This window comes from Hypanus sabinus, unplaced genomic scaffold (genome assembly GCF_030144855.1).
Source record: "Hypanus sabinus isolate sHypSab1 unplaced genomic scaffold, sHypSab1.hap1 scaffold_452, whole genome shotgun sequence".
NCBI classification, from domain to species: Eukaryota; Metazoa; Chordata; class Chondrichthyes; order Myliobatiformes; family Dasyatidae; genus Hypanus; species Hypanus sabinus.
In genome coordinates this window covers 7,645-31,432 of record NW_026781327.1, presented here as the reverse complement: position 1 = coordinate 31,432, position 23,788 = coordinate 7,645, and the positions used below count along the sequence as shown (strand labels likewise).

Genomic DNA, 23,788 nt, shown 5'->3' with positions numbered 1-23,788 from the left:
CTGTCCCACACAGTCTGATGTAGTTTTGTGCTGTCTCACACAGTCTGGTGTAGTATTGTGTTGTCTCACACAGTCTAGTGTGGTTTTCTGTAGTCTCACAAAGTCTAGTGTGGTTTTGTGTTGTCTCACACAGTCTAGTGTGGTTTTGTGCTGTCTCACACATGCTGGTGTGGTTTTGTGCTGTCTCACACTGTCTAGTGTGGTTTTGTTTTGTCTCACACAGTCTAGTGTAGTTTTGTGCTGTCTCACACTGTCTAGTGTGGTTTCGTGCTGTCTCACAAAGTCTTGTGTGGTTTTGTGTTGTCTCACACAGTCTAGTGTGGTTTTGTGCTGTCCCACACAGTCTAGTGTGGCTTTGTGCTGTCTCACACAGTCTAGTGTGGTTTTGTGCTGTCTCACACATGCTGGTGTGGTTTTGTGCTGTCTCACACTGTCTAGTGTGGTTTTGTTTTGTCTCACACAGTCTAGTGTAGTTTTGTGCTGTCTCACACTGTCTATTGTGGTTTCGTGCTGTCTCACAAAGTCTTGTGTGGTTTTGTGTTGTCTCACACAGTCTAGTGTGGTTTTGTGCTGTCCCACACAGTCTAGTGTGGTTTTGTGCTGTCTCACACAGTCTAGTGTGGTTTTGTGTTGTCTCACACAGTCTTGTGTGGTTTTGTGCTGTCTCACACAGTCTAGTGTGGTTTTGTGCTGTCTCACACAGTCTAGTTTGGTTTTGTGCTGTCTCACACAGTCTACTGTCGTTTTGTGCTGTCTCACACAGTCTAGTGTGGTTTTGTGCTGTCTCACACAGTCTTTTGTGGTTTTGTGCTGTCTCACACAGTCTAGTGTGGTTTTGTGCTGTCTCACACAGTCTAGTGTAGTTTTGTGCTGTCTCATACAGTCTAGTGTGGTTTTGTGCTGTCTCACACAGTCTAGTGTGGTTTTGTGCTGTCTCACACAGTCTAGTGTAGTTTTGTGCTGTCTCACACAGTCTAGTGTGGTTTTGTGCTGTCTCACACAGTCTAGTGTAGTTTTGTGCTGTCCCACACAGTCTTGTGTGGGTTTGTGCTGTCTCACACAGTCTAGTGTGGTTTTGTGCTGTCTCACACAGTCTTGTGTGGGTTTGTGCTGTCTCACACAGTCTAGTGTGGTTTTGTGCTGTCTCACACAGTCTAGTGTGGTTTTGTGCTGTCTCACACAGTCTAGTGTAGTTTTGTGCTGTCTCACACAGTCTAGTGTCGTTTTGTGCTGTCTCACACAGTCTTGTGTGGTTTTGTGCTCTCTCACACAGTCTAGTATGGTTTTGTGCTGTCTCACACAGTCTAGTGTAGTTTTGTGCTGTCTCACACAGTCTAGTGTGGTTTTGTGCTGTCTCACACAGTCTAGTGTGGCGTTGTGTTGTCTCATACAGTCTATTGTAGTTTTCAGCTGTCTCACACAGTCTGGTGTAGTTTTGTGCTGTCTCACACAGTCTGGTGTAGTTTTGCGCTGTCTCACACAGTCTGGTGTAGTTTTGTGTTGTCTCACGCAGCCTTGTGTGGTTTTGTGCTGTCTCACACAGTCTAGTGTGGCGTTGTGTTGTCTCACACAGTCTAGTGTAGTCTTGTGCTGTGTCACACAGTCTAGTGTAGCTTTGTGTTGTCGCACTCAGTCTAGTGTAGTTTTGTGCTGTCTCACACAGTCTGGTGTAGTTTTGTGCTGTGTCACACAGTCTGGTGTAGTTTTGTGTTGTCTCACACAGTCTAGTGTGTTTTTGTGCTGTCTCACACAGTGTAGTGTAGTTTTGTGCTGTCTCACACAGTCTAGTGTAGTTTTGTGCTGTCTCTCACAGTCTGGTTTAGTTTTGTGCTGTCTCACACAGTCTAGTGTGGTTTTGTGCTGTCTCACACAGTCTAGTGTGGTTTTGTGCTGTCTAACACAGTCTAGTGTGGTTTTGTGCTGTCTCACACAGTCTAGTGTGGTTTTGTGTTGTCTCACACAGTCTAGTGTGGTTTTGTGCTGTCTCACACAGTCTAGTGTGGTTTTGTGCTGTCTCACACAGTCTTGTGTGGTTTTGCGCTGTCTCACACAGTCTGGTGTGGTTTTGTGTTGTTTCACACAGTCTAGTGTGGTTTTGTGTTGTCACACACAGTCTTGTCTGGTTTTGTGCTGTCTCACACGGTCTAGTGTGGTTTTGTGCTGTCTCACACATGCTGGTGTGGTTTTGTGCTGTCCCACACAGTCTGGTGTAGTTTTGTGCTGTCTCACACAGTCTGGTGTAGTATTGTGTTGTCTCACACAGTCTAGTGTGTTTTTGTGTTGTCTCACAAAGTCTAGTGTGGTTTTGTGTTGTCTCACACAGTCTTGTGTGGTTTTGTGCTGTCTCTCAGTGTCTAGTGAGGGTTTGTGCTGTCTCACACAGTCTAGTGTGGTTTTGTGTTGTCTCACACAGTCTAGTGTGGTTTCGTGCTGTCTCACACGGTCTATTGTGGTTTTGTGTTGTCTCACACAGTCTTGTGTGGTTTTGTGCTGTCTCACACGGTCTAGTGTGGTTTTGTGCTGTCTCACACATGCTGGTGTGGTTTTGTGCTGTCTCACACTGTCTAGTGTGGTTTTGGTTTGTCTCACACAGTCTAGTGTAGTTTTGTGCTGTCTCACACTGTCTAGTGTGGTTTTGTGCTGTCTCACAAAGTCTAGTGTGGTTTTGTGTTGTCTCACACAGTCTAGTGTGGTTTTGCGCTGTCCCACACAGTCTAGTGTGGTTTTGTGCTGTCTCACACAGTCTAGTGTGGTTTTGTGTTGTCTCACACAGTCTAGTGTGGTTTTGTGCTGTCTCACACAGTCTAGTGTAGTTTTGTGCTGTCTCACACAGTCCTGTGTGGTTTTGTGCTGTCTCACACAGTCTGGTGTGGTTTTGTGTTGTCTCACACAGTCTAGTGTGGTATTGTGTTGTCTCACACAGTCTTGTGTGGTTTTGTGCTGTCTCACACGGTCTAGTGTGGTTTTGTGCTGTCTCACACATGCTGGTGTGGTTTTGTGCTGTCCCACACAGTATGGTGTAGTTTTGTGCTGTCTCACACAGTCTGGTGTAGTATTGTGTTGTCTCACACAGTCTAGTGTGGTTTTGTGTTGTCTCACAAAGTCTAGTGTGGTTTTGTGTTGTCTCACACAGTCTTGTGTGGTTTTGTGCTGTCTCACACAGTCTAGTGTGGTTTTGTGTTGTCTCACACAGTCTTGTGTGGTTTTGTGCTGTCTCACACGGTCTAGTGTGGTTTTGTGCTGTCTCACACATGCTGGTGTGGTTTTGTGCTGTCCCACACAGTCTGGTGTAGTTTTGTGCTGTCTCACACAGTCTGGTGTAGTATTGTGTTGTCTCACACAGTCTAGTGTGGTTTTGTGTTGTCTCACACAGTCTAGTGTGGTTTCGTGCTGTCTCACACGGTCTAGTGTGGTTTTGTGTTGTCTCACACAGTCTTGTGTGGTTTTGTGCTGTCTCACACGGTCTAGTGTGGTTTTGTGCTGTCTCACACATGCTGGTGTGGTTTTGTGCTGTCTCACACAGTCTAGTGTGGTTTTGTGTTGTCTCACACAGTCTTGTGTGGTTTTGTGCTGTCTCACACGGTCTAGTGAGGTTTTGTGCTGTCTCACACGGTCTAGTGTGGTTTTGTGCTGTCTCACACGGTCTAGTGTGGTTTTGTGCTGTCTCACACGGTCTAGTGTGGTTTTGTGCTGTCTCACACGGTCTAGTGTGGTTTTGTGCTGTCTCACACAGTCTAGTGTGGTTTTGTTTTGTCTCACACAGTCTAGTGTAGTTTTGTGCTGTCTCACACTGTCTAGTGTGGTTTTGTGCTGTCTCACAAAGTCTACTGTGGTTTTGTGCTGTCCCACACAGTCTAGTGTGGTTTTGTGCTGTCTCACACAGTCTAGTGTGGTTTTGTGTTGTCTCACACAGTCTTGTGTGGTTTTGTGCTGTCTCACACAGTCTAGTGTGGTTTTGTGTTGTCTCACACAGTCTAGTGTGGTTTTGTGCTGTCCCACAGAGTCTAGTGTGGTTTTGTGCTGTCCCACACAGTCTAGTGTGGTTTTGTGCTGTCTCACACAGTCTAGTGTGGTTTTGTGTTGTCTCACACAGTCTGGTGTAGTTTTGTGCTGTCTCACACGGTCTAGTGTGGTTTTGTGCTGTCTCACACAGTCTAGTGTGGTTTTGTGCTGTCTCACACATGCTGGTGTGGTTTTGTGCTGTCTCACACAGTCTGGTGTAGTTTTGTGCTGTCTCACACTGTCTAGTGTGGTTTTGTGCTGTCTCACACAGTCTGGTGTGGTTTTGTGCTGTCTCACACAGTCTAGTGTCGTTTTGTGCTGTCTCACGCAGTCTAGTGTGGTTTTGTGCTGTCTCACACAGTCTAGTGTGGTTTTGTGTTGGCTCACACAGTCTAGTGTGGTTTTGTGCTGTCTCACACAGTCTAGTGTGGTTTTGTGCTGTCTCACACAGTCTAGTGTGGTTTTGTGTTGGCTCACACAGTCTAGTGTAGTTTTGTGCTGTCCCACACTGTCTAGTGTAGTTTTGTGCTGTCTCACACAGTCTTCTGTGGTTTTGTGCTGTCTCACACAGTCTAGTGTGGGTTTGTGCTGTCTCACACAGTCTAGTGTGATTTTGTGCTGTCTCACACAGTCTAGTGTGGTTCTGTGCTGTCTCACACAGTCTTGTGTGGTTTTGTGCTGTCTCACACTGTCTAGTGTGGTTTTGTGCTGTCTCACACGGTCTAGTGTGGTTTTGTGCTGTCTCACACGGTCTAGTGTGGTTTTGTGCTGTCTCACACGGTCTAGTGTGGTTTTGTGCTGTCTCACACGGTCTAGTGTGGTTTTGTGCTGTCTCACACGGTCTAGTGTGGTTTTGTTTTGTCTCACACAGTCTAGTGTAGTTTTGTGCTGTCTCACACAGTCTAGTGTGGTTTTGTGCTGTCTCACACAGTCTAGTGTGGTTTTGTGTTGGCTCACACAGTCTAGTGTGGTTTTGTGCTGTCTCACACAGTCTTCTGTGGTTTTGTGCTGTCTCACACAGTCTAGTGTGGTTTTGTGCTGTCTCACACAGTCTAGTGTGGTTCTGTGCTGTCTCACACAGTCTAGTGTGGTTTTGTGCTGTCCCACACAGTCTAGTGTGGTTTTGTGCTGTCTCACACAGTCTAGTGTGGTTTTGTGTTGTCTCACACAGTCTGGTGTAGTTTTGTGCTGTCTCACACGGTCTAGTGTGGTTTTGTGCTGTCTCACACAGTCTAGTGTGGTGTTGAGTTGTCTTACGCAGTCTAGTGTGGTTTTGTGCTGTCTCACACAGTCTAGTGTGGTTTTGTGCTGTCTCACACATGCTGGTGTGGTTTTGTGCTGTCTCACACAGTCTGGTGTAGTTTTGTGCTGTCTCACACAGTCTAGTGTGGTTTTGTGCTGTCTCACACAGTCTGGTGTGGTTTTGTGCTGTCTCACACAGTCTAGTGTGGTTTTGTGCTGTCTCACACAGTCTAGTGTGGTTTTGTGTTGGCTCACACAGTCTAGTGTGGTTTTGTGCTGTCTCACACAGTCTAGTGTGGTTTTGTGCTGTCTCACACAGTCTAGTGTGGTTTTGTGTTGGCTCACACAGTCTAGTGTAGTTTTGTGCTGTCCCACACTGTCTAGTGTAGTTTTGTGCTGTCTCACACAGTCTTCTGTGGTTTTGTGCTGTCTCACACAGTCTAGTGTGGTTTTGTGCTGTCTCACACAGTCTAGTGTGGTTTTGTGCTGTCTCACACAGTCTAGTGTAGTTTTGTGCTGTCTCACACAGTCTTCTGTGGTTTTGTGCTGTCTCACACAGTCTAGTGTGGTTTTGTGCTGTCTCACACAGTCTAGTGTGGTTTTGTGTTGTTTCATGTGGCACCAGGGTCCTGGAGGAACCTTGTCTCGTTTTCACTGTGTACTGTACCAGCAGTTTATGGTGTAAATTACAATAAACTTGACTTGACTTGGACCAACTATACAGCATTGGGTGTGATGTAATGAACCGGAGGCGATTAGGGAGCCTAAGGTAAAAGAACCCTTCAGAACCAGTGATCACAACACGATTGTGTTCCACTTGAAATCTGATGGGGAGAAAGCAAAGTCTCTCAGTCGAGTCGGTTCCTGGGTGTCAGGATCTCTGATGACTCTGCCATAGTCGGATGCATCAGCAAGGGAGATGAGGCTGAGTTCAGGGCGACGGTGGGAAACTTTGTCACACGGTGCGAGCAGAATCATCTGCAGCTTGATGTGAAAAAGACTAAGGAGCTGGTGGTGGACCTGAGGAGGGCTAAGGCACCGGTGACCCCTGTTTCCATCCAAGGGTCAGTGTGGACATGGTGGAGGATTACAAATACCTGGGGATACCAATTGACAATAAACTGGACTGGTCAAAGAACACTCAGGCTGTCTACAAGAAGGGTCAGAGCCGTCTCTATTTCCTGAGGAGACTGAGGTCCTTTAACATCTGCCGGACGATGCTGAGGATGTTCTACGAGTCTGTGGTGGCCAGTGCTATCATGTTTGCTGTTGTGTGCTGGGGCAGCAGGCTGAGGGTAGCAGACACCAACAGAATCAACAAACTCATTCGTAAGGCCAGTGATGTTGTGGGGGTTGAACTGGACTCTCTGACGGTGGTGTCTGAAAAGAGGATGTTGTCCAAGTTGCATGCCATCTTGGACAATGACTCCCATCCACTCCATAATGTCCACTCCACTCCAAACCCATTCGTAAGGCCAGTGACGTTGTGGGGGTGGAACTGGACTCTCTGACGGTGGTGTCTGAAAAGAGGATGCTGTCCAAGTTGCATGCCATCTTGGACAATGTCTCCCATCCACTCCATAATGTACTGGTTAGGCACAGGAGTACATTCAGCCAGAGACTCAATCCACCGAGATGTAACACTGAGCGTCACAGGAAGTCATTCCTGCCTGTGGGATCAAACTTTACAACTCCTCCCTCGGAGTGTCAGACACCCTGAGCCAATAGGCTGGTCCTGGACTTATTTCCACTGGGCAAGATTAACATTATTATTTAATTAGTTCTGGGTTTATAATGCTATATTTCTTCACTATTCTTGGTTGGTGCGACTGTAAAGTATGTCTGTCTGTCTCTCCATCCCCTCCCTCCCTCCCTCCCTCTCTCTCTCTCTGTCCCCTCCCTCCCTCTCCCTCTCCGTCCCCTCCCTCTGTCTGTCTGAGGATCTAACCTGGCCCCAACATATCGATGTAATTATAAAGAAGGCAAGACAGCGGCTGTAGTTTATTAGGGGTTTGAAGAGTTTCGGCATTTCAACAAATACACTCAAGAAGTTCTATAGTTGTACCGTGGAGAGCATTCTGACAGGCTCCATCGCTGTCTGGTATGTGGAGGGGCTACTGCACAGGAACGAAAGAAGCTGCAGAGGGCATTAGTAAGTATGCAGATGATACTTAGGTAGGTGGCGTTGTGGATAATGAAGTAGGTTTTCAAAGCTTCTGGAGGGATTTAGGCCAGTTAGAAGAGTGGGCTGAACGATGGCAGATGGAGTTTAATGCTGATAAGTGTGAGGTGCTACATTTTTGTAGGAATAATCCAATTGGGACATACGCGGTAAATGGTAGAGCATTGAGGAATGCAGTAGAACAGTGTGATCTAGGAATAATGGTGCAAGATTCCCTGAAGGTGGAATCTCATGTGGATAGGGTGGTGAAGAAAGCTTTTGGTATGCTGGCCTTTATAAATCAGAGCATTGAGTATAGGAGTTGGGATGTAGTGTTAAAATTGTACAAGGCATTGGTGAGGCCGAATTTGGAGTATTGTGTACAGTTCTGGTCACCGAATTATAGAAAAGATGTCAACAAAATAGAGAGAGTACAGAGAAGATTTACTAGAATGTTACCTGGGTTTCAGCACCTAAGTTACAGTGAAAGGTTGAACAAGTTAGGTCTTTATTCTTCGGAGCGTAGAAGGTTGAGGGGGGACTTGATAGAGGTATTTAAAATTATGAGGGGGATAGATAGAGTTGACGTGGATAGGCTTTTTCCTTTGAGAGTAGGGGAGCTTCAAACGAGAGGACATGAGTTGAGAGTTAGCATGCAAAAGTTTAAGGGTAACACGAGGGGGAATTTCTTTACTCAGAGTGGTAGCTGTGTGGAAGGAGCTTCCAGTAGAAGTGGTAGAGGCAGGTTCGGTATTGTCATTTAAAGTAAAATTGGATAGGTATATGGACGGGAAAGGAATGGAGGGTTGTGGGCTGAGTGCGGGTCGGTGGGACTAGGTGAGAGTAAGCGTTCGGCACGGACTAGAAGGGCCGAGGAGGCCTGTTCCCATGCTGTAATTGTTATACGGTTATAGGGTTGAGAGAGAGGAGCTGGACAAAGTAGATTGGAAGAAGCTGATGTCAGGGATGTCAGCAGAGCAGAAATGGCGTGTGTTTCTGAGAAAAATGAGGAAGGAGCAGGAGACGGGAATTCCAAAAACGAAGAAAGACTCAAATGGCAAGATAGCGCAACCGTGGCTGACGAGGGAAGTCAAAGCCATTGTGAAAGCAAAAGAAAGGGCATTCAACAAAGCAAAAATTAGTGGGGAGTCTTTAAAAACCTGCAGAGAGCAATTTAAAAAATCATTAGAAGGGAAAAAGATGAGATATGGAAGCAAGTTCGTGAACAATATCAAAGTGGACAGGAAAAGTTTTTTCAAACTTTTTAAAGTTTTTAAAACTTTTTTTAAAGTTTTTAAAATTAAAAGAGAAATGAAGGTGGGTCCAGGAGAAAGAAAGTGAGGCAGGGGAAATAATAACATTGGGGGCCAAGGAAATGGCAGATGAACTGAATGAGTATTTTGCATCGGTCTTCACTGTGGAAGACACTAGCAGTGAGCCTGACGTTGTACTGAGTGAAGGAAGAGAGGTGGGTGCAGTTAGTGTCAAAAACTGAAAGAACTAAAGGTACATAAGTCACCCGGACCAGAGGAACTGCTCCCTAGGGTTCTGAAAGAGGTAGCGTTGGAGATTGTGGTGGCATTAGAAACGATCTTTGAAAACTCGTCGGACTCTGTCATGGTGCCGGAGGGCTGGAAAGCTGCAAACGTCACTCTGCTCTTTAAGAAAGGAGGAAGGCAGCAGAAAGGAAATTACAGGCCAGTTCGCCTGGCCCCAGCGGTTGGGAAGACGTTGGAGTCAATTGTTAGGGATGAAGTGATGGAGTACTTGGTGACACAGGACAAGATAGGATAAAGTCTATCCCCACTCTCTCCTCTCTCCCCTTCACTCCTCCCTCTCTCAATCCCCACTCTCTCTCTCTCTCTATTCCCTCTATCCCCACTCTCCCCCCTCTCTCTCTCTATCCCCACTCTCTCTCTCCCCTTCCCTTTTCTCTCACCTCTGACCCTCCTCATCCACTCTCTGTGCCTATCTCCCTCCCTCTCCACTCGCACTGCACCCCCCCTCTCGACCTCTCTCCCTCATTTCCCCTTTCCCTCTCCTCCTCTCTCCCATCTCTCTCTGCCCATCAATTTCTCTCTCCCTCTCACTCTCTCGCCCTCACTTTCTCTCTCCCCTCCCTCTCTCTCTCCCTCTCGCTCTCTCCCCCTCCCTCTCTCCCCCTCCCTCTCTCCCTCTCTTTCACTCTCTCCCCCTCTCCCTCTCTCTCTCCCTCACTTTCTCCCTCTCACTCTCTCTCTCTCCCTCTCCCTCCCTCCGCCTCCCTCTCTCTCTCACCGTCTCTCTCTGTCTCTGTCTCTCTGTCTCTCTCTCTGTCTCGGAGGCTGAAGAAATTAACAGACTGGGAGAGTTTAGCGAGGGGGGTGCAGAGAGAGAGATGGAGAGAGAGAGAGATAGAGAGAGATATAGGGAGGGAGTAAGAGAGAGAGTGTCAGAGATGGGAAGGAGAGAGAAAGGTTAGGAGAGGTCTGGAGAGAGAGGGGGGGGAAGTGACAGTGGGGTTAGTGAGGAATGAGTGGAGAGAGGGAGAGACCCAACTCCAGACCTCCTCCCTGTGCTGAGATTTGAACATGACTCCACCCCCAACCCAACCTGGGGCGTGACGCAGAAACACCTCACCCCTCCGAGGGACCTCGCCACCGCCCCCCCCCCCCCCCCACCCTCCGCAGCCACGGATGGACCGGAGCAAGCCGTTTGCCCCCCCCCCCCCCAGGCTGGGACTCCGAAACCCTGGGTCAATCTGTGCCCCGCCACGTCGGAATGCAATCACTCGTTCAGACACCGATTGCTGAGGGAGATTCGTTCAGAGTTTATTCAGGAGGAGGCGAGGACACGGCCGATCCGCGCGACGGCGGTCAATACGTGGTGAACTTGGCGACGACGTGGTCCCCATCGGAAAGCTTGTAGGCAGCCACACCTGGAGGGAGAGTGGAGTGAGGGAGGCCGGATAGGGATAGAGGGCACGAGTCACAGGGTTAGGCCAAAACTCGACACAACTGCAGCCAGGGGAGGGGGGAACGTCTGTCGGGGAGCAGACTCACCTACAGGAATGGGGCGCGAACCGACGAGGAACTGCCAGTAGGTCTTGTCCCGGGTGTTGGCCTCAGTACCCCCGATGCTGACGACGTATTCGCCCCAAGCAGAGCGTTCTGTGGAGAATCTGGAGAGGGGCGGTGAGAGAGAGAGAGAGAGAGAGAGAGAGTGAGTGAGTTCGGGACTGATGGCTCACCCCACCCACCTAACCACAGAAGGACGCCTCTGACTGAATTATCCCCCTTCCTCTGCCCTCCCCTCCCTCCCCTTCCCCTTGGCTGAAATCCTCCTCTGTCACAGTCATATAGACAGGAGTTTCGACCCAGTCCTGCCCAGATTCCCATCATCCCTCTAACCTTTCTTAACCGTGTCCCTGTCCGAGTGTCGTTAATGTACCTGCCCCGACCACTTCCTTTGGCAGCTCCTTCCACAGACGTACCACCCGTATCCGTCTAAACCTTTCCTATCCGTGTCCCTGTCCGAGTGTCGTTAATGTACCTGCCTCAACCACTTCCTCCGGCAGCTCCTTCCACAGACGGACCACCCGTATCCCTCTAAACCTTTCCTCTCCGTGTCCCTGTCCGAGTGTCGTTAATGTACCTGCCTCGACCACTTCCTCCGGCAGCTCCTTCCACAGATGGACCAGCCGTATCCTCTAAACCTTTCCTATCCGTGTCCCTGTCCGAGTGTCGTTAATGTACCTGCCTCGACCACTTCCTCCGGTAGATCCTTCCACAGACGGACAACCCGTATCCCTCTAAACCTTTCCTCTCCGTGTCCCTGTCCGAGTGTCGTTAATGTACCCACCTCCACCACTTCCTCCGGCAGCTCCTTCCACAGATGGACCACCCGTATCCCTCTAAACCTTTCCTATCCGTGTCCCTGTCCGAGTGTCGTTAATGTACCTGCCTCGACCACTTCCTCCGGCAGCTCCTTCCACAGACGGACCACCCGTATCCCTCTAAACCTTTCTTATCCGTGTCCCTGTCCAAGTGTCGTTAATGTACCTGCCTCGACCACTTCCTCCGGCAGCTCCTTCCACAGACGGACCACCCGTATCCCTCTAAACCTTTCCTATCCGTGTCCCTGTCCGAGTGTCGTTAAGGTACCTGCCCCGACCACTTCCTTTGGCAGCTCCTTCCACAGACGGACCACCCGTATCCCTCTAAACCTTTCCTATCCGTGTCCCTGTCCGAGTGTCGTTAATGTACCTGCCCCGACCACTTCCTCCGGCAGCTCCTTCCACAGACGTACCACCCGTATCCGTCTAAACCTTTCCTATCCGTGTCCCTGTCCGAGTGTCGTTAATGTACCTGCCCCGACCACTTCCTCCGGCAGCTCCTTTCACAGATGGACCACCCGTATCCCTCTAAACCTTTCCTATCCGTGTCCCTGTCCGAGTGTCGTTAATGTACCTGCCACGACCACTTCCTCCGGCAGCTCATTCCACAGACGCACCACCCGTATCCCTCTAAACCTTTCCTATCCGTGTCCCTGTCCGAGTGTCTTTAACGTACCTGCCTCGACCACTTCCTCCGGCAGCTCCTTCCACAGACGGACCACCCGTATCCCTCTAAACCTTTCCTATCCGTGTCCCTGTCCGAGTGTCGTTAATGTACCTGCCTCGACCACTTCCTCCGGCAGCTCCTTCCACAGACAGACCACCCGTATCCCTCTAAACCTTTCCTCTCCGTGTCCCTGTCCGAGTGTCGTTAATGTACCTGCCTCGACCACTTCCTCCGGCAGCTCCTTCCACAGACGGACCACCCGTATCCCTCTAAACCGTTCCTATCAGTATCACTGTCCGAGTGTCGTTAATGTACCTGCTCGACCACTTCCTCCGGCAGCTCCTTCCACAGATGGTCCACTCTTATCCCTCTAAACCTTTCCTCTCCGTGTCCCTGTCCGAATGTCGTTAATATACCTGCCTCGACCTCTTCCTCCGGCAGCTCCTTCCACAGACGGACCACCCGTATCCCTCTAAACCTTTCCTATCCGTGTCCCTGTCCGAGTGTCAATGGCACCACTCCCAAAACACTTTCCTCGCCAACCTCTTGCACAACCGTTATGTGACCTCCCGACTCCCCTCACCGACACACACCGGCCCGTCACCCCGCGTCAGGGGAACCCCTCTTCTCTACGCTGCCTCCTCTGCACTCACTTGAAGTCCCCAGGGTCTTTCAACGCAGCCACCTTCATCACGTCCAGGATGGTCGAGCCTGCGGGGACGGTGACGACGACGGAGTGGGAGCAGGCGTGCGTGCATCCCTCATCTCTCTTCACGGTGTAGCGTACCGAGATCTCCGACAGGCCGTACGTCACCGGTCCAGACTGAACGGTCGCTGATCGGGGGGGGGGGGGGCCGGAGGAATCAGGTTAATGTTCAGAGTTCGAAGCGTCTTTATCGTCGGTGCAAAAGTTTTTTTTGTGTAGAAAGCTCGAGCGTGAGAATTCTCATGTGGATCTGTACTGGGTCTAATGTTGTTTGTCATATACGTTAATGATCTGGGTGATGGGGTGGCAAATTGGATTAGTAAGTATGCATTTGATACTGGGATAGGTGGTGTTGTGGATAATGAAGTAGGTTTTCAAAGCTTGCAGAGAGATTTAGGCCAGTTAGAAGAATGGGCTGAACGATGGCAGATGGAGTTTAATGCTGATAAGTGTGAGGTGCTACATTTTTGTAGGAATAATCCAATTGGGACATACACGGTAAATGGTAGGGCATTGAGGAATGCAGTAGAACAGAGTGATCTAGGAATAATGGTGCATAGTTCCCTGAAGGTGGAATCTCGTGTGGATAGGGTGCTGAAGAAAGCTTTTGGTATGCTGGCCTTTATAAATCAGAGCATTGAGTATAGGAGTTGGGATGTAATGTTAAAATTGTACAAGACATTGGTAAGGTCGAATTTGGAGTATTGTGTACAGTTCTGGTCACTGAATTATAGAAAAGATATCAACAAAATAGAGAGAGTACAGAGGAGATTTACTAGAGTGTTACCTGGGTTTCAGCACCTAAGTTACAGGGAAAGGCTGAACAAGTTAGGTCTTTGTTCTTTGGAGCGTAGAAAGTTGAGGGGGGACTTGATTGAGATGTTTAAAATTATGAGGGGGATAGATAGAGTTGACGTGGATAGGCTTTTTCCTTTGACAGTAGGGGAGATGCAAACAAGTGGACATGAGTTGAGAGTTAGGGGGCAAAAGGTTAAGAGTAACACGAGGGGGAATTTCTTTACTCAGAGAGTGGTAGCTGTGTGGAACGAGCTTCCAGTAGAAGTGGTAGAGGCAGGTTCGGTATTGTCATTTAAAGTAAAATTGGATAGGTATATGGACAGGAAAGGAATGGAGGGTTATGGGCTGAGTGCGGGTCGGTGGGACTAGGTGAGAGTAAGCGTTCGGCACGGACAAGAAGGGCCGAGATGGCCTGTTTCCGTGCTGTAATTGTTATACGGTTATAGGGTTGAGAGAGAGGAGCTGGACAAAGTAGATTGGAAGAAGCTGATGTCAGGGATGTCGGCAGAGCAGAAATGGCGTGTGTTTCTGAGAAAAATGAGGAAGGTGCAGGAGACGGGAATTCCAAAAATGAAGAAAGACTCAAATGGCAAAATAGCGCAACCGTGGCTGATGAGGGAAGTCAAAGCCATTGTGAAAGCAAAAGAAAGGACATTCAACAAAGCAAAAATTAGTGGGGAGTCTTTAAAAACCTGCAGAGAGCAATTAAAAAATCATCAGAAGGGAAAAAGATGAGATATGGAAGCAAGTTCGCGGACAACATCAAAGTGGACAGGAGAAGTTTTTTAATATACTTCACTGTGAGGGTCGGCAGGGGGGAGGTGCGGAAGATTACCGGAGCAGGGTATCCGGCCGGCATCGAGAAACGACTTCCGGAGGAGGGCGGGGAGGACCTGCGAGGCGGAGACGGGGACCTGGAACGCCCCCAGCTCGGCCAGGGCTCCGAGCTCCTGCAGGACCTCCCTGGCGCCCCAAACTGCGGGCGGGATGATATCCTCGTTGGCGAATAAGGCCTGGAGATTGAGGAGTGGGGGGGGGGTTAGACATCATAGACTACACCCTCCCGCCCCTTCACCCCTCCCCGTCTCCGTCACCCCCTCCCTCCCCCACACCCCTCCCCGTCTCCGTCACACCCTCCCTCCCCCACACCCCTCCCCGTCTCCGTCACCCCCCTCCCTCCCCACACCCCTCCGTGTATCCGTCACCCCTCCCTCCCCTACACCCCTCCCCGTCTCCGTCACCACCTCCCTCCCCAACACCCCTCCCCGTCTCCGTCACCCCCTCCCTCCCCCACACCCCTCCCATCTCCGTCACCCCCTCCCTCCCCTACACCCCTCCCCGTCTCCGTCACCCCCTCCCTCCCCACACCCCTCCCCGTCTCCGTCACCCCCTCCCACCCCTACACCCCTCCCCGTCCCCGTCAACCCCTCCCTCCCCCACACCCCTCCCCATCTCCGTCACCCCCTCCCTCCCCTACACCCCTCCCCGTCTCCGTCACCCCCTCCCTCCACTTCACCCCTCCCCGTCTCCGTCACCCCCTCCCTCCCCTACACCCCCCATCTCCATCATCCCTCCCTCCCCCACACCCCTCCCCGTCTCCGTCACCCCTCCCTCCCCCACGACCCCTCCCCATCTCCGTCATCCCCTCCCTCCCCCACACCTCCCCGTCCCCGTCACCCCCTCCCTCCCCCACACCCCTCCCCGTCCCCATCATCCCTCCCTCCCCAACACCCCTCCCCATCTCCGTCACCCCCTCCCTCCCCCACACCCCTCCCATCTCCGTCACCCCCTCCCACCCCTACACCCCTCCCCGTCCCCGTCAACCCCTCCCTCCCCCACACCCCTCCCCGTCTCCGTCACCCCTCCCTCCCCCACACCCCTCCCATCTCCGTCATCCCCTCCCTCCCCTACACCCCTCCCCGTCCCCGTCAACCCCTCCCTCCCCCACACCCCTCCCCGTCTCCATCATCCCTCCCTCCCCAACACCCCTCGCCGTCTCTGTCACCCCCTCCCTCCCGTACACCCCTCCCCGTCTCCATCACCCCTCCCTCCCCCACACCCCTCCCCATCTCCATCACCCCCTCCCACCCAACACCCCTCCCCGTCTCCATCACACCCTCCTCCCCCACACCCTCCCCATCTCCGTCACCCCCTCCCAACCCAACACCCCCTCCCCGTCTCCATCACACCCTCCCTCCCCACACCCCTCCCCATCTCCATCACCCCCTCCCAACCCAACACCCCTCCCCGTCTCCGTCACCCCTCCCTCCCCTACACCCCTCCCCGTCTCCGTCACCCCCTCCCTCCCCCACACCCCTCCCCATCTCCATCACCCCTCCCAACCCAACACCCCTCCCCGTCTCCGTCACCCCCTCCCTCCCCTACACCCCTCCCCGTCTCCGTCACCCCTCCCTCCCCCACACCCCTCCCCGTCTCCGTCACCCCCTCCCTCCCCCACACCCCTCCCCGTCTCCGTCAACCCCTCCCTCCCCCACACCCCTCCCCGTCTCCATCATCCCTCCTCCCCAACACCCCTCGCCGTCTCTGTCACCCCCTCCCTCCCGTACACCCCTCCCCGTCTCCATCACCCCCTCCCTCCCCACACCCCTCCCCATCTCCATCACCCCCTCCCAACCCAACACCCCTCCCCGTCTCCGTCACCCCCTCCCTCCCCTACACCCCTCCCCGTCTCCGTCACCCCTCCCTCCCCCACAACCCCTCCCCATCTCCATCACCCCCTCCCAACCCCAACACCCCTCCCCGTCTCCCCCTCCCAACCCAACACCCCTCCCCGTCTCCGTCACCCCCTCCCTCCCCTACACCCCTCCCCGTCTCCGTCACCCCTCCCTCCCCCACACCCCTCCCCATCTCCGTCATCCCCTCCCTCCCCCACACCCCTCCCCGTCCCCGTCAACCCCTCCTCCCCCACACCCCTCCCCGTCTCCATCATCCCTCCCTCCCCAACACCCCTCGCCGTCTCTATCACCCCCTCCCTCCCGTACACCCCTCCCCGTCTCCATCACCCCCTCCCTCCCCGACACCCCTCCCCATCTCCATCACCCCCTCCCAACCCAACACCCCTCCCCGTCTCCATCACCCCCTCCCTCCCCTACACCCCTCCCCGTCTCCGTCACCCCCTCCCTCCACTACACCCCTCCCCGTCTCCGTCACCGCCTCCCTCCCCTACACCCCTCCCCGTCTCCGTCACCCCCTCCCTCCCCTAAACCCCTCCCCGTCTCCGTCACCCCTCCCGCCCCTACACCCCTCCCCGTCTCCATCACCCCCTCCCTCCCCCACACCCCTCCCCGTCTCCATCATCCCTCCCTCTCCCACACCCCTCCCCGTCTCCATCACCCCCTCCCTCCACTACACCCCTCCCCGTCTCCGTCACCCCCTCCCTCCCCTACACCCCTCCCCGTCTCCGTCACCCCCTCCCTCCCCTACACCCCCCCCCCGTCTCCGTCACCCCCTCCCACCCTAAACACCTCCCTGTCTCCGTCACCCCCTCCCTCCCCCACACCCCTCCCTGTCTCCGTCACCCCCCTCCCTCCCCTACACACCTCCCTGTCTCCGTCACCCTCTCCCTCCCCTACACCCCTCCCCGTCTCCATCACCCCCTCCCTCCCCCACACCCTCCCTGACTCTGTCACCCCCTCCCTCCCCTACACCCTCGCCGTCTCCGTCACCCCTCCCTCCCCCTCACCCCTCCCCGTCTCCGTCACCCCCTCCCTCCCCTACACCCCTCCCCGTCTCCGTCACCCACTCCCTCCCCTACACCCCTCCCCGTCTCCATCACCCCTCCCTCCCCCTCACCTCCACGTCTCTGTCACCCCTCTCCCTCCACTACACCCCTCCCCATCTCCGTCACCCCCTCCCTCCCCTACACCCCTCCCCATCTCCGTCACCCCTCCCTCCTCCACACCCCTCCCCGTCTCCATCACCCCCTCCCTCCCTATACCCCACTCCGTCTCCGTCACCCACTCCCTCCCCTACACCCCTCCCCGTCTCCATCATCCCCTCCCTCACCTACACCCCTCCCCGTCTCCGTCACCCCCTCCCTCCCCTACACACCTCCCTGTCTCCGTCACCCCCTCCCTCCCCCACACCCCTCCCCGTCTCCGTCACCCCTCCCTCCCTCCCCAACACCCCTCCCCGTCTCCGTCACCCCCTCCCTCCCCTACACCCCTCCCCGTCTCCGTCACCCCCTCCCTCCCCTACACACCTCCTGTCTCCGTCACCCCCACCCTCCCCTACACCCCTCCCCCTTCTCCATCACCCCTCCCTCCCACTCACTCCCCGTCTCCGTCACCCCCTCCCTCCCCTACACCCCTCCCCGTCTCCGTCACCCACTCCCTCCCCTACACCCCTCCCCGTCTCCATCACCCCTCCCTCCCCCTCACCTCCCCGTCTCTGTCACCCTCTCCCTCCACTACACCCCTCCCCATCTCCGTCACCCCCTCCCTCCCCTACACCCCTCCCCATCTCCGTCACCCCTCCCTCCTCCACACCCCTCCCCGTCTCCATCACCCCCTCCCTCCCCTATACCCCACTCCGTCTCCGTCACCCCCTCCCTCCCCTACACCCCTCCCCATCTCCGTCACCCCTCCCTCCTCCACACCCCTCCCCATCTCCGTCACCCCCTCCCTCCCCTACACCCCACCCCGTCTCCGTTACCCCTCCCTCCCCTACACCCATCCCCATCTCCGTCACCCCTCCCTCCTCCACACTCCTCCCCGTCTCCATCACCCCTCCCTCCCCTACACCCCTCCCCGTCTCCGTCTCCCCCTCCCTCCCCACACCCCTCCCCGTCTCCGTCACCCCTCCCTCCCTCCCCAACACCCCTCCCCGTCTCCGTCACCCCCTCCCTCCCCTACACCCCTCCCCGTCTCCGTCACCCCCTCCCTCCCCTACACACCTCCCTGTCTCCGTCACCCCCCTCCCTCCCCTACACCCCTCCCCTTCTCCATCACCCCTCCCTCCCACTCACCTCCCCGTCTCCGTCACCCCCTCCCTCCCCTACACCCCTCCCCGTCTCCGTCACCCACTCCCTCCCCTACACCCCTCCCGTCTCCGTCACCCCCTCCCAACCCCACACCCCTCCCCGTCTCCGTCACCCTCTCCCTCCACTACACCCTCCCCATCTCCGTCACCCCCTCCCTCCCCTACACCCCTCCCCATCTCCGTCACCCCTCCCTCCTCCACATACACCCCTCCCCGTCTCCATCACCCCCTCCCTCCCCTATACCCCACTCCGTCTCCGTCACCCCCTCCCTCCCCTACACCCCTCCCCATCTCCGTCACCCCTCCCTCCTCCACACCCCTCCCCATCTCCGTCACCCCCTCCCTCCCCTACACCCCACCCCGTCTCCGTTACCCCTCCCTCCCCTACACCCCTCCCCGTCTCCGTCTCTCCCTCCCTCCCCCACACCGCTCCACGTCTCCGTCACCCCCTCCCTCCCCTACACCCCTCCCCGTCTCCGTCACCCTCTCCCTCCCCTACACCCCTCCCCATCTCCGTCAACCCCTCCCTCCCCTACACCCCTCCCCATCTCCATCACCCCCTCCCTCCCCTACACACCTCCCATCTCCATCACCCCCTCCCTCCCCGTCTCCGTCACCCCCTCCCTCCCCGTCTCCGTCACCCCCTCCTTCCCCTACACCCCTCCCCGTCTCCATCACCCCCTCCCTCCCCGTCTCCGTCAGCCTCTCCCTCCCCTACACCCCTCCCCGTCTCCGTCACCCCCTCCCTCCCCGTCTCCATCACCCTCTCCCTCCCCTACACCCCTCCCCGTCTCCGTCACACCCCTCCCTCCCCTACACCCCTCCCCGTCTCCGTCTCCCCCTCCCTCCCCCACACCCCTCCCCGTCTCCGTCACCCTCTCCCTCCCCTACACCCCACCCATCTCCGTCTCTCCCTCCTCCCCCACACCCCTCCCCGTCTCCGTCACCCCTCCCTCCCCTACACACCTCCCCATCTCCATCACCCCCTCCCTCCCCGTCTCCGTCACCCCCCTCCCTCCCCGTCTCCGTCACCCCCTCCTTCCCCTACACCCCTCCCCGTCTCCATCACCCTCTCCCTCCCCTACACCCCTCCCCGTCTCCGTCACACCCCTCCCTCCCATCTCCGTCACCCTCTCCCTCCCTACACCCCTCCCCGTCTCCGTCACACCCCTCCCTCCCCATCTCCGTCACCCTCTCCCTCCCCTACACCCCTCCTCATCTCCGTCACCCACTCCCTCCCCGTCTCCGTCACCCCCTCCCTCCCCACACTCCGTGACCTCTCCCTCTGTGGGATCACCCTGTGCCCACCTGCGCGGCCAGCCCGGTGCTGTAGATGTTGCCGATGGTGTGCTGGTCGGTCCGCGCACTGTACAGCTCCAGGGTCAGCTTGAGCCGGGCGTCCCTCACGGTGTCCTCGGGCTGGAACTTCCCTGTTGGAGGCAGCGGAGGGCCAGGGCCGAGACGGCCTCGGTGTCTGCCAAAGGGCCGAGAGCAATGGGGGCTGAGTCTGGACATTCGCTCCCCTCCCTTTCCGCTCCCTGCTTCTCCTCCCGATCTCCCCCGTTGGCCTCCTCTTCAACAGCTCTGTCCTCCCTCAGCTGCATCACTCAGAAACGAGTCATACCCTCCATCCTCCCCTTCCCTCCTTTCTCACTCCCTCCCTCCCCATCTCCCTCTACCGTCTCTCCTCCCTCCCTCCCATCTCCCTCTACCCTCTCTCCCTCTTCTCTCTCTCACTCCCTCCCTCCCCATCTCCCTCTACCGTCTCTCCCTCCCTCACTCCCCATCTCCCTCTACCGTCTCTCCCTCCCTCCCTCCCCATCTCCCTCTACCGTCTCTCCCTCCCTCCCTCCCTCTCTCCCTCTTCTCTTTCTCACTCCCTCCCTCCCCATCTCCCTCTACCGTCTCTCCCTTCCTCCCTCCCCAACTCCCTCTACCCTCTCTCCCTCTTCTCTCTCTCACTCCCTCCCTCCCCATCTCCCTCTACCGTCTCTCCCTCCCTCCCTCCCCATCTCCCTCTACCGTCTCTCCCTCCCTCCCTCCCCATCTCCCTCTACCGTCTCTCCCTCTTCTCTCTCTCACTCCCTCCCTCCCCATCTCCCTCTACCCTCTCCCTCCACTCTCTCTCTCACTCCCTCCCTCCCATCCCCCTCTACCCTCTCTCCCTCCACTCTCACTCCCACCCTCCCCATCTCCCTCTACCCACTCTCACGCCCTCCCTCCCCATCTCCCTCTACCCTCTCTCCCTCCACTCTCTCACTCCCTCCCTCCCAATCTCCCTCCTCTCTCTCTCTCACTTCCCTCTCTCCCCATCTCCCTCTACCCTCTCTCCCTCCACTCTCTCTCTCACTCCCTCCCAATCTCCCTCTACCCTCTCTCCCTCTTCTCTCTCTCACTCCCTCCCTCCCCATCTCCCTCTACCGTCTCTCCCTCCCTCACTCCCCATCTCCCACTGCCGTCCCTCCCTCCCTCCCCATCTCCCTCTACCGTCTCTCCCTCCACTCTCTCACTCCCTCCCTCCCAATCTCCCTCCTCTCTCTCTCTCTCTCCCTCCCTCCCCATCTCCCTCTACCGTCTCTCCACTCTCTCTCTCACACCCTCCCTCCCCATCTCCCTCTACCGTCTCTCCACTCTCTCTCACGCCCTCTCTCCCCATCTCCCTCTACCCTCTCTCCCTCCACTCTCTCTCTCACACCCTCCCTCCCCCATCTCCCTCTACCGTCTCTCCACTCTCTCTCACGCCCTCTCTCCCCATCTCCCTCTACCCTCTCTCCCTCCACTCTCTCTCTCACTCCCTCCCTCCCCATCTCCTTCTACCCACTCTCACTCCCTCCCTCCCCATCTCCCTCTACCCACTCTCACTCCCTCCCTCCCCATCTCCCTCTACCCTCTCTCCCTCCCTCCCTCCCCATCTCCCTCTACCCACTCTCACTCCCTCCCTCCCATCTCCCTCTACCCACTCTCTCACGCCCTCCCTCCCCATCTCCCTCTACCCTCTCTCCTCCACTCTCTCACTCCCTCCCCATCTCCCTCTACCCTCTCTCCCTCCACTCTCTCCCCCCCCCCCCCCCAGCTCCGATTTCACTCACCGACCTGTGTGACGAAACCCTTCCTCACAGCGTCCGAGAAAGCCTGGACGTCCATCTCACTCACCGGGGAGCCGATCTCGCAGAGGCCGAGCAGGGCCAGCGCCACCTCATAGTAGGATGTCACCGGGCGAGCGTCCGTGACTGAGGGAGGGGCAGCCAGGGGGTGAAAGGTGGAGAGGGGGGGGGGGAGAGGGGGGGGGGCGAGAGGACAGGGAGAGTGAGGGAGGGAGAGAGAGGGGAGAGGGCAGCGAGGGGGAGGGAGGGGCAGCGAGGGGAGGGAGGGAGAGCCAGGGGGTGAAAGGTGGAGAGGGGGAAGGAGAGGGGGGGTGCGAGAGGACAGGGAGAGTGAGGCAGGGAGAGAGAGGGGAGAGAGGGGCAGCGAGGGGGAGGGAGGGAGAGCCAGGGAGTGAAAGGTGGAGAGGGGGAAGGGGAGAGGGGGGGCGAGAGGACAGGGAGAGTGAGGGAGGGAGAGAGAGGGGGAGAGAGGGGCAGCGAGGGGGAGGGAGGGGCAGCGAGGGGGAGGGAGGGAGAGCCAGGGGGTGAAAGGTGGAGAGGGGGAAGGAGAGGGGGGGGCGAGAGGACAGGGAGAGTGAGGGAGGGAGAGAGAGGGGAGAGAGGGGCAGCGAGGGGGAGGGAGGGGCAGCGAGGGGGAGGGAGGGAGAGCCAGAGGGTGAAAGGTGGAGAGGGGAAGGAGAGGGGGGGGCGAGAGGACAGGCAGAGTGAGGGAGGGAGAGAGAGGGGAGAGAGGGGCAGCGAGGGGGAGGGAGGGAGAGCCAGGGGGTGAAAGGTGGAGAGGGGAAGGAGAGGGGGGGGCGAGAGGACAGGGAGAGTGAGTGAGGGAGGGAGAGAGAGGGGAGAGAGGGGCAGCGAGGGGGAGGGAGGGAGAGCCAGGGGGTGAAAGGTGGAGAGGGGGAAGGAGAGGGGGGGGGGCGAGAGGACAGGGAGAGTGAGTGAGGGAGGGAGAGAGAGGGGAGAGAGGGGCAGCGAGGGGGAGGGAGGGAGAGCCAGGGGGTGAAAGGTGGACAGAGGTGGAGAGGGGGAAGGGGAGGGGGGGCAAGAGGACAGGGAGAGTGAGGGAGGGAGAGAGAGGGGAGAGAGGGGCAGTGAGAGGCAGCGAGGGGGAGGGAGGGAGAGCCAGGGGGTGAAAGGTGGAGAGAGGGAAGGAGAGGGGGGGGGCGAGAGGACAGGGAGAGTGAGGGAGGGAGAGCGGGAGAGAGGGGGTTAGAGAGAGAGATTGATCAGTAAGAGGTCAATACTCCGCCTCCCCAACCCGCACACACGGAGAGACAGAAACACAGAAAGACAGACAGACAGACTTTATTGATCCCGAGGGAAATTGGTTTTGTTACAGTCGGACCAACCAAGAACAGTGTAGAAATATAGCAACAGAAAACCAGAAATAATTAAATAAAAGTTAATCATGCCCAGTGGAAATAAGTCCAGGGCCAGCCTATTGGCTCAGGGGTCTGACACTCCGAGGGAGGAGTTGTAAAGTTGATGGATGGCCACAGGCAGGAATGACTTCCTATGACGCTCAGTGTTACATCTCGGTGGAATGAGTCTCTGGCTGAATGTACTCCTGTGCCTAACCGGTACATTATGGAGTGGATGGGAGTCGTTGTCCAAGATGGATTCTTGGAGCATCCGGTGGTGGGGGGTGGGGGAAAGTCGGAGAGGTAGGAAGGTCACACAGAGAGTGGTGGGTGTGTGGAATGTCCCGGTGGGTTCAGGGGCATTTGAGAGACAGGCAACCATGGATGATACTTGGGAGGAAGTGTTGCATTTAACTCCAGAGGGGGTGAGACGGCCCCTCCCCTCGCCACCCCCCCAACCACTCTCCTCACCGATACTGTTCATCTCAGCTGCCAGCTTGTCCTGCAGTACCGGACCAGGTCGATGGGGGATGTGTTTGTGTGATCGGTGACCTGGCAGGGTCGACACACGAGGCTCTCAGTGCCAGGACGTAGAGGCCCAGCATGCCGCTGGAGAACGAGTGGCCTGGGGGTGGGGGAGAGCGCAGAGGGTTACCTACTCCACCCTGCAGTACGCATTTCACCGTCTCATCACCCCCTCCCTCTCCTACACCCCTCCCCGTCTCCGTCACACCCTCCCTCCCTACACCCATCCCCTTCTCCATCACCACCTCCCTCCCCAACACCCCTCCCCGTCTCCATCACCCCCTCCCCCCCCTACACCCCTCCCTGTCTCCGTCACCCCCTCCCTCCCCTACACCCCTCCCCGTCTCCGT

At 56.2% G+C, this 23,788-nt stretch overlaps 1 protein-coding gene across 1 annotated transcript; it reads right to left on the bottom strand.

Annotated features, from left to right (window-relative positions):
* Nucleotides 1-10,197: 10,197 nt before the first annotated feature.
* Nucleotides 10,198-23,538, bottom strand: LOC132388995 (cobalamin binding intrinsic factor-like; the record flags this gene model as incomplete). Its single annotated transcript, XM_059961411.1, has 7 exons — nt 10,198-10,322; nt 10,447-10,565; nt 12,600-12,780; nt 14,286-14,463; nt 19,760-19,881; nt 21,541-21,681; nt 23,425-23,538. Coding segments are annotated over 7 exons (917 nt in total), but the record flags the coding sequence as incomplete, so codon positions are not given.
* Nucleotides 23,539-23,788: the final 250 nt, after the last annotated feature.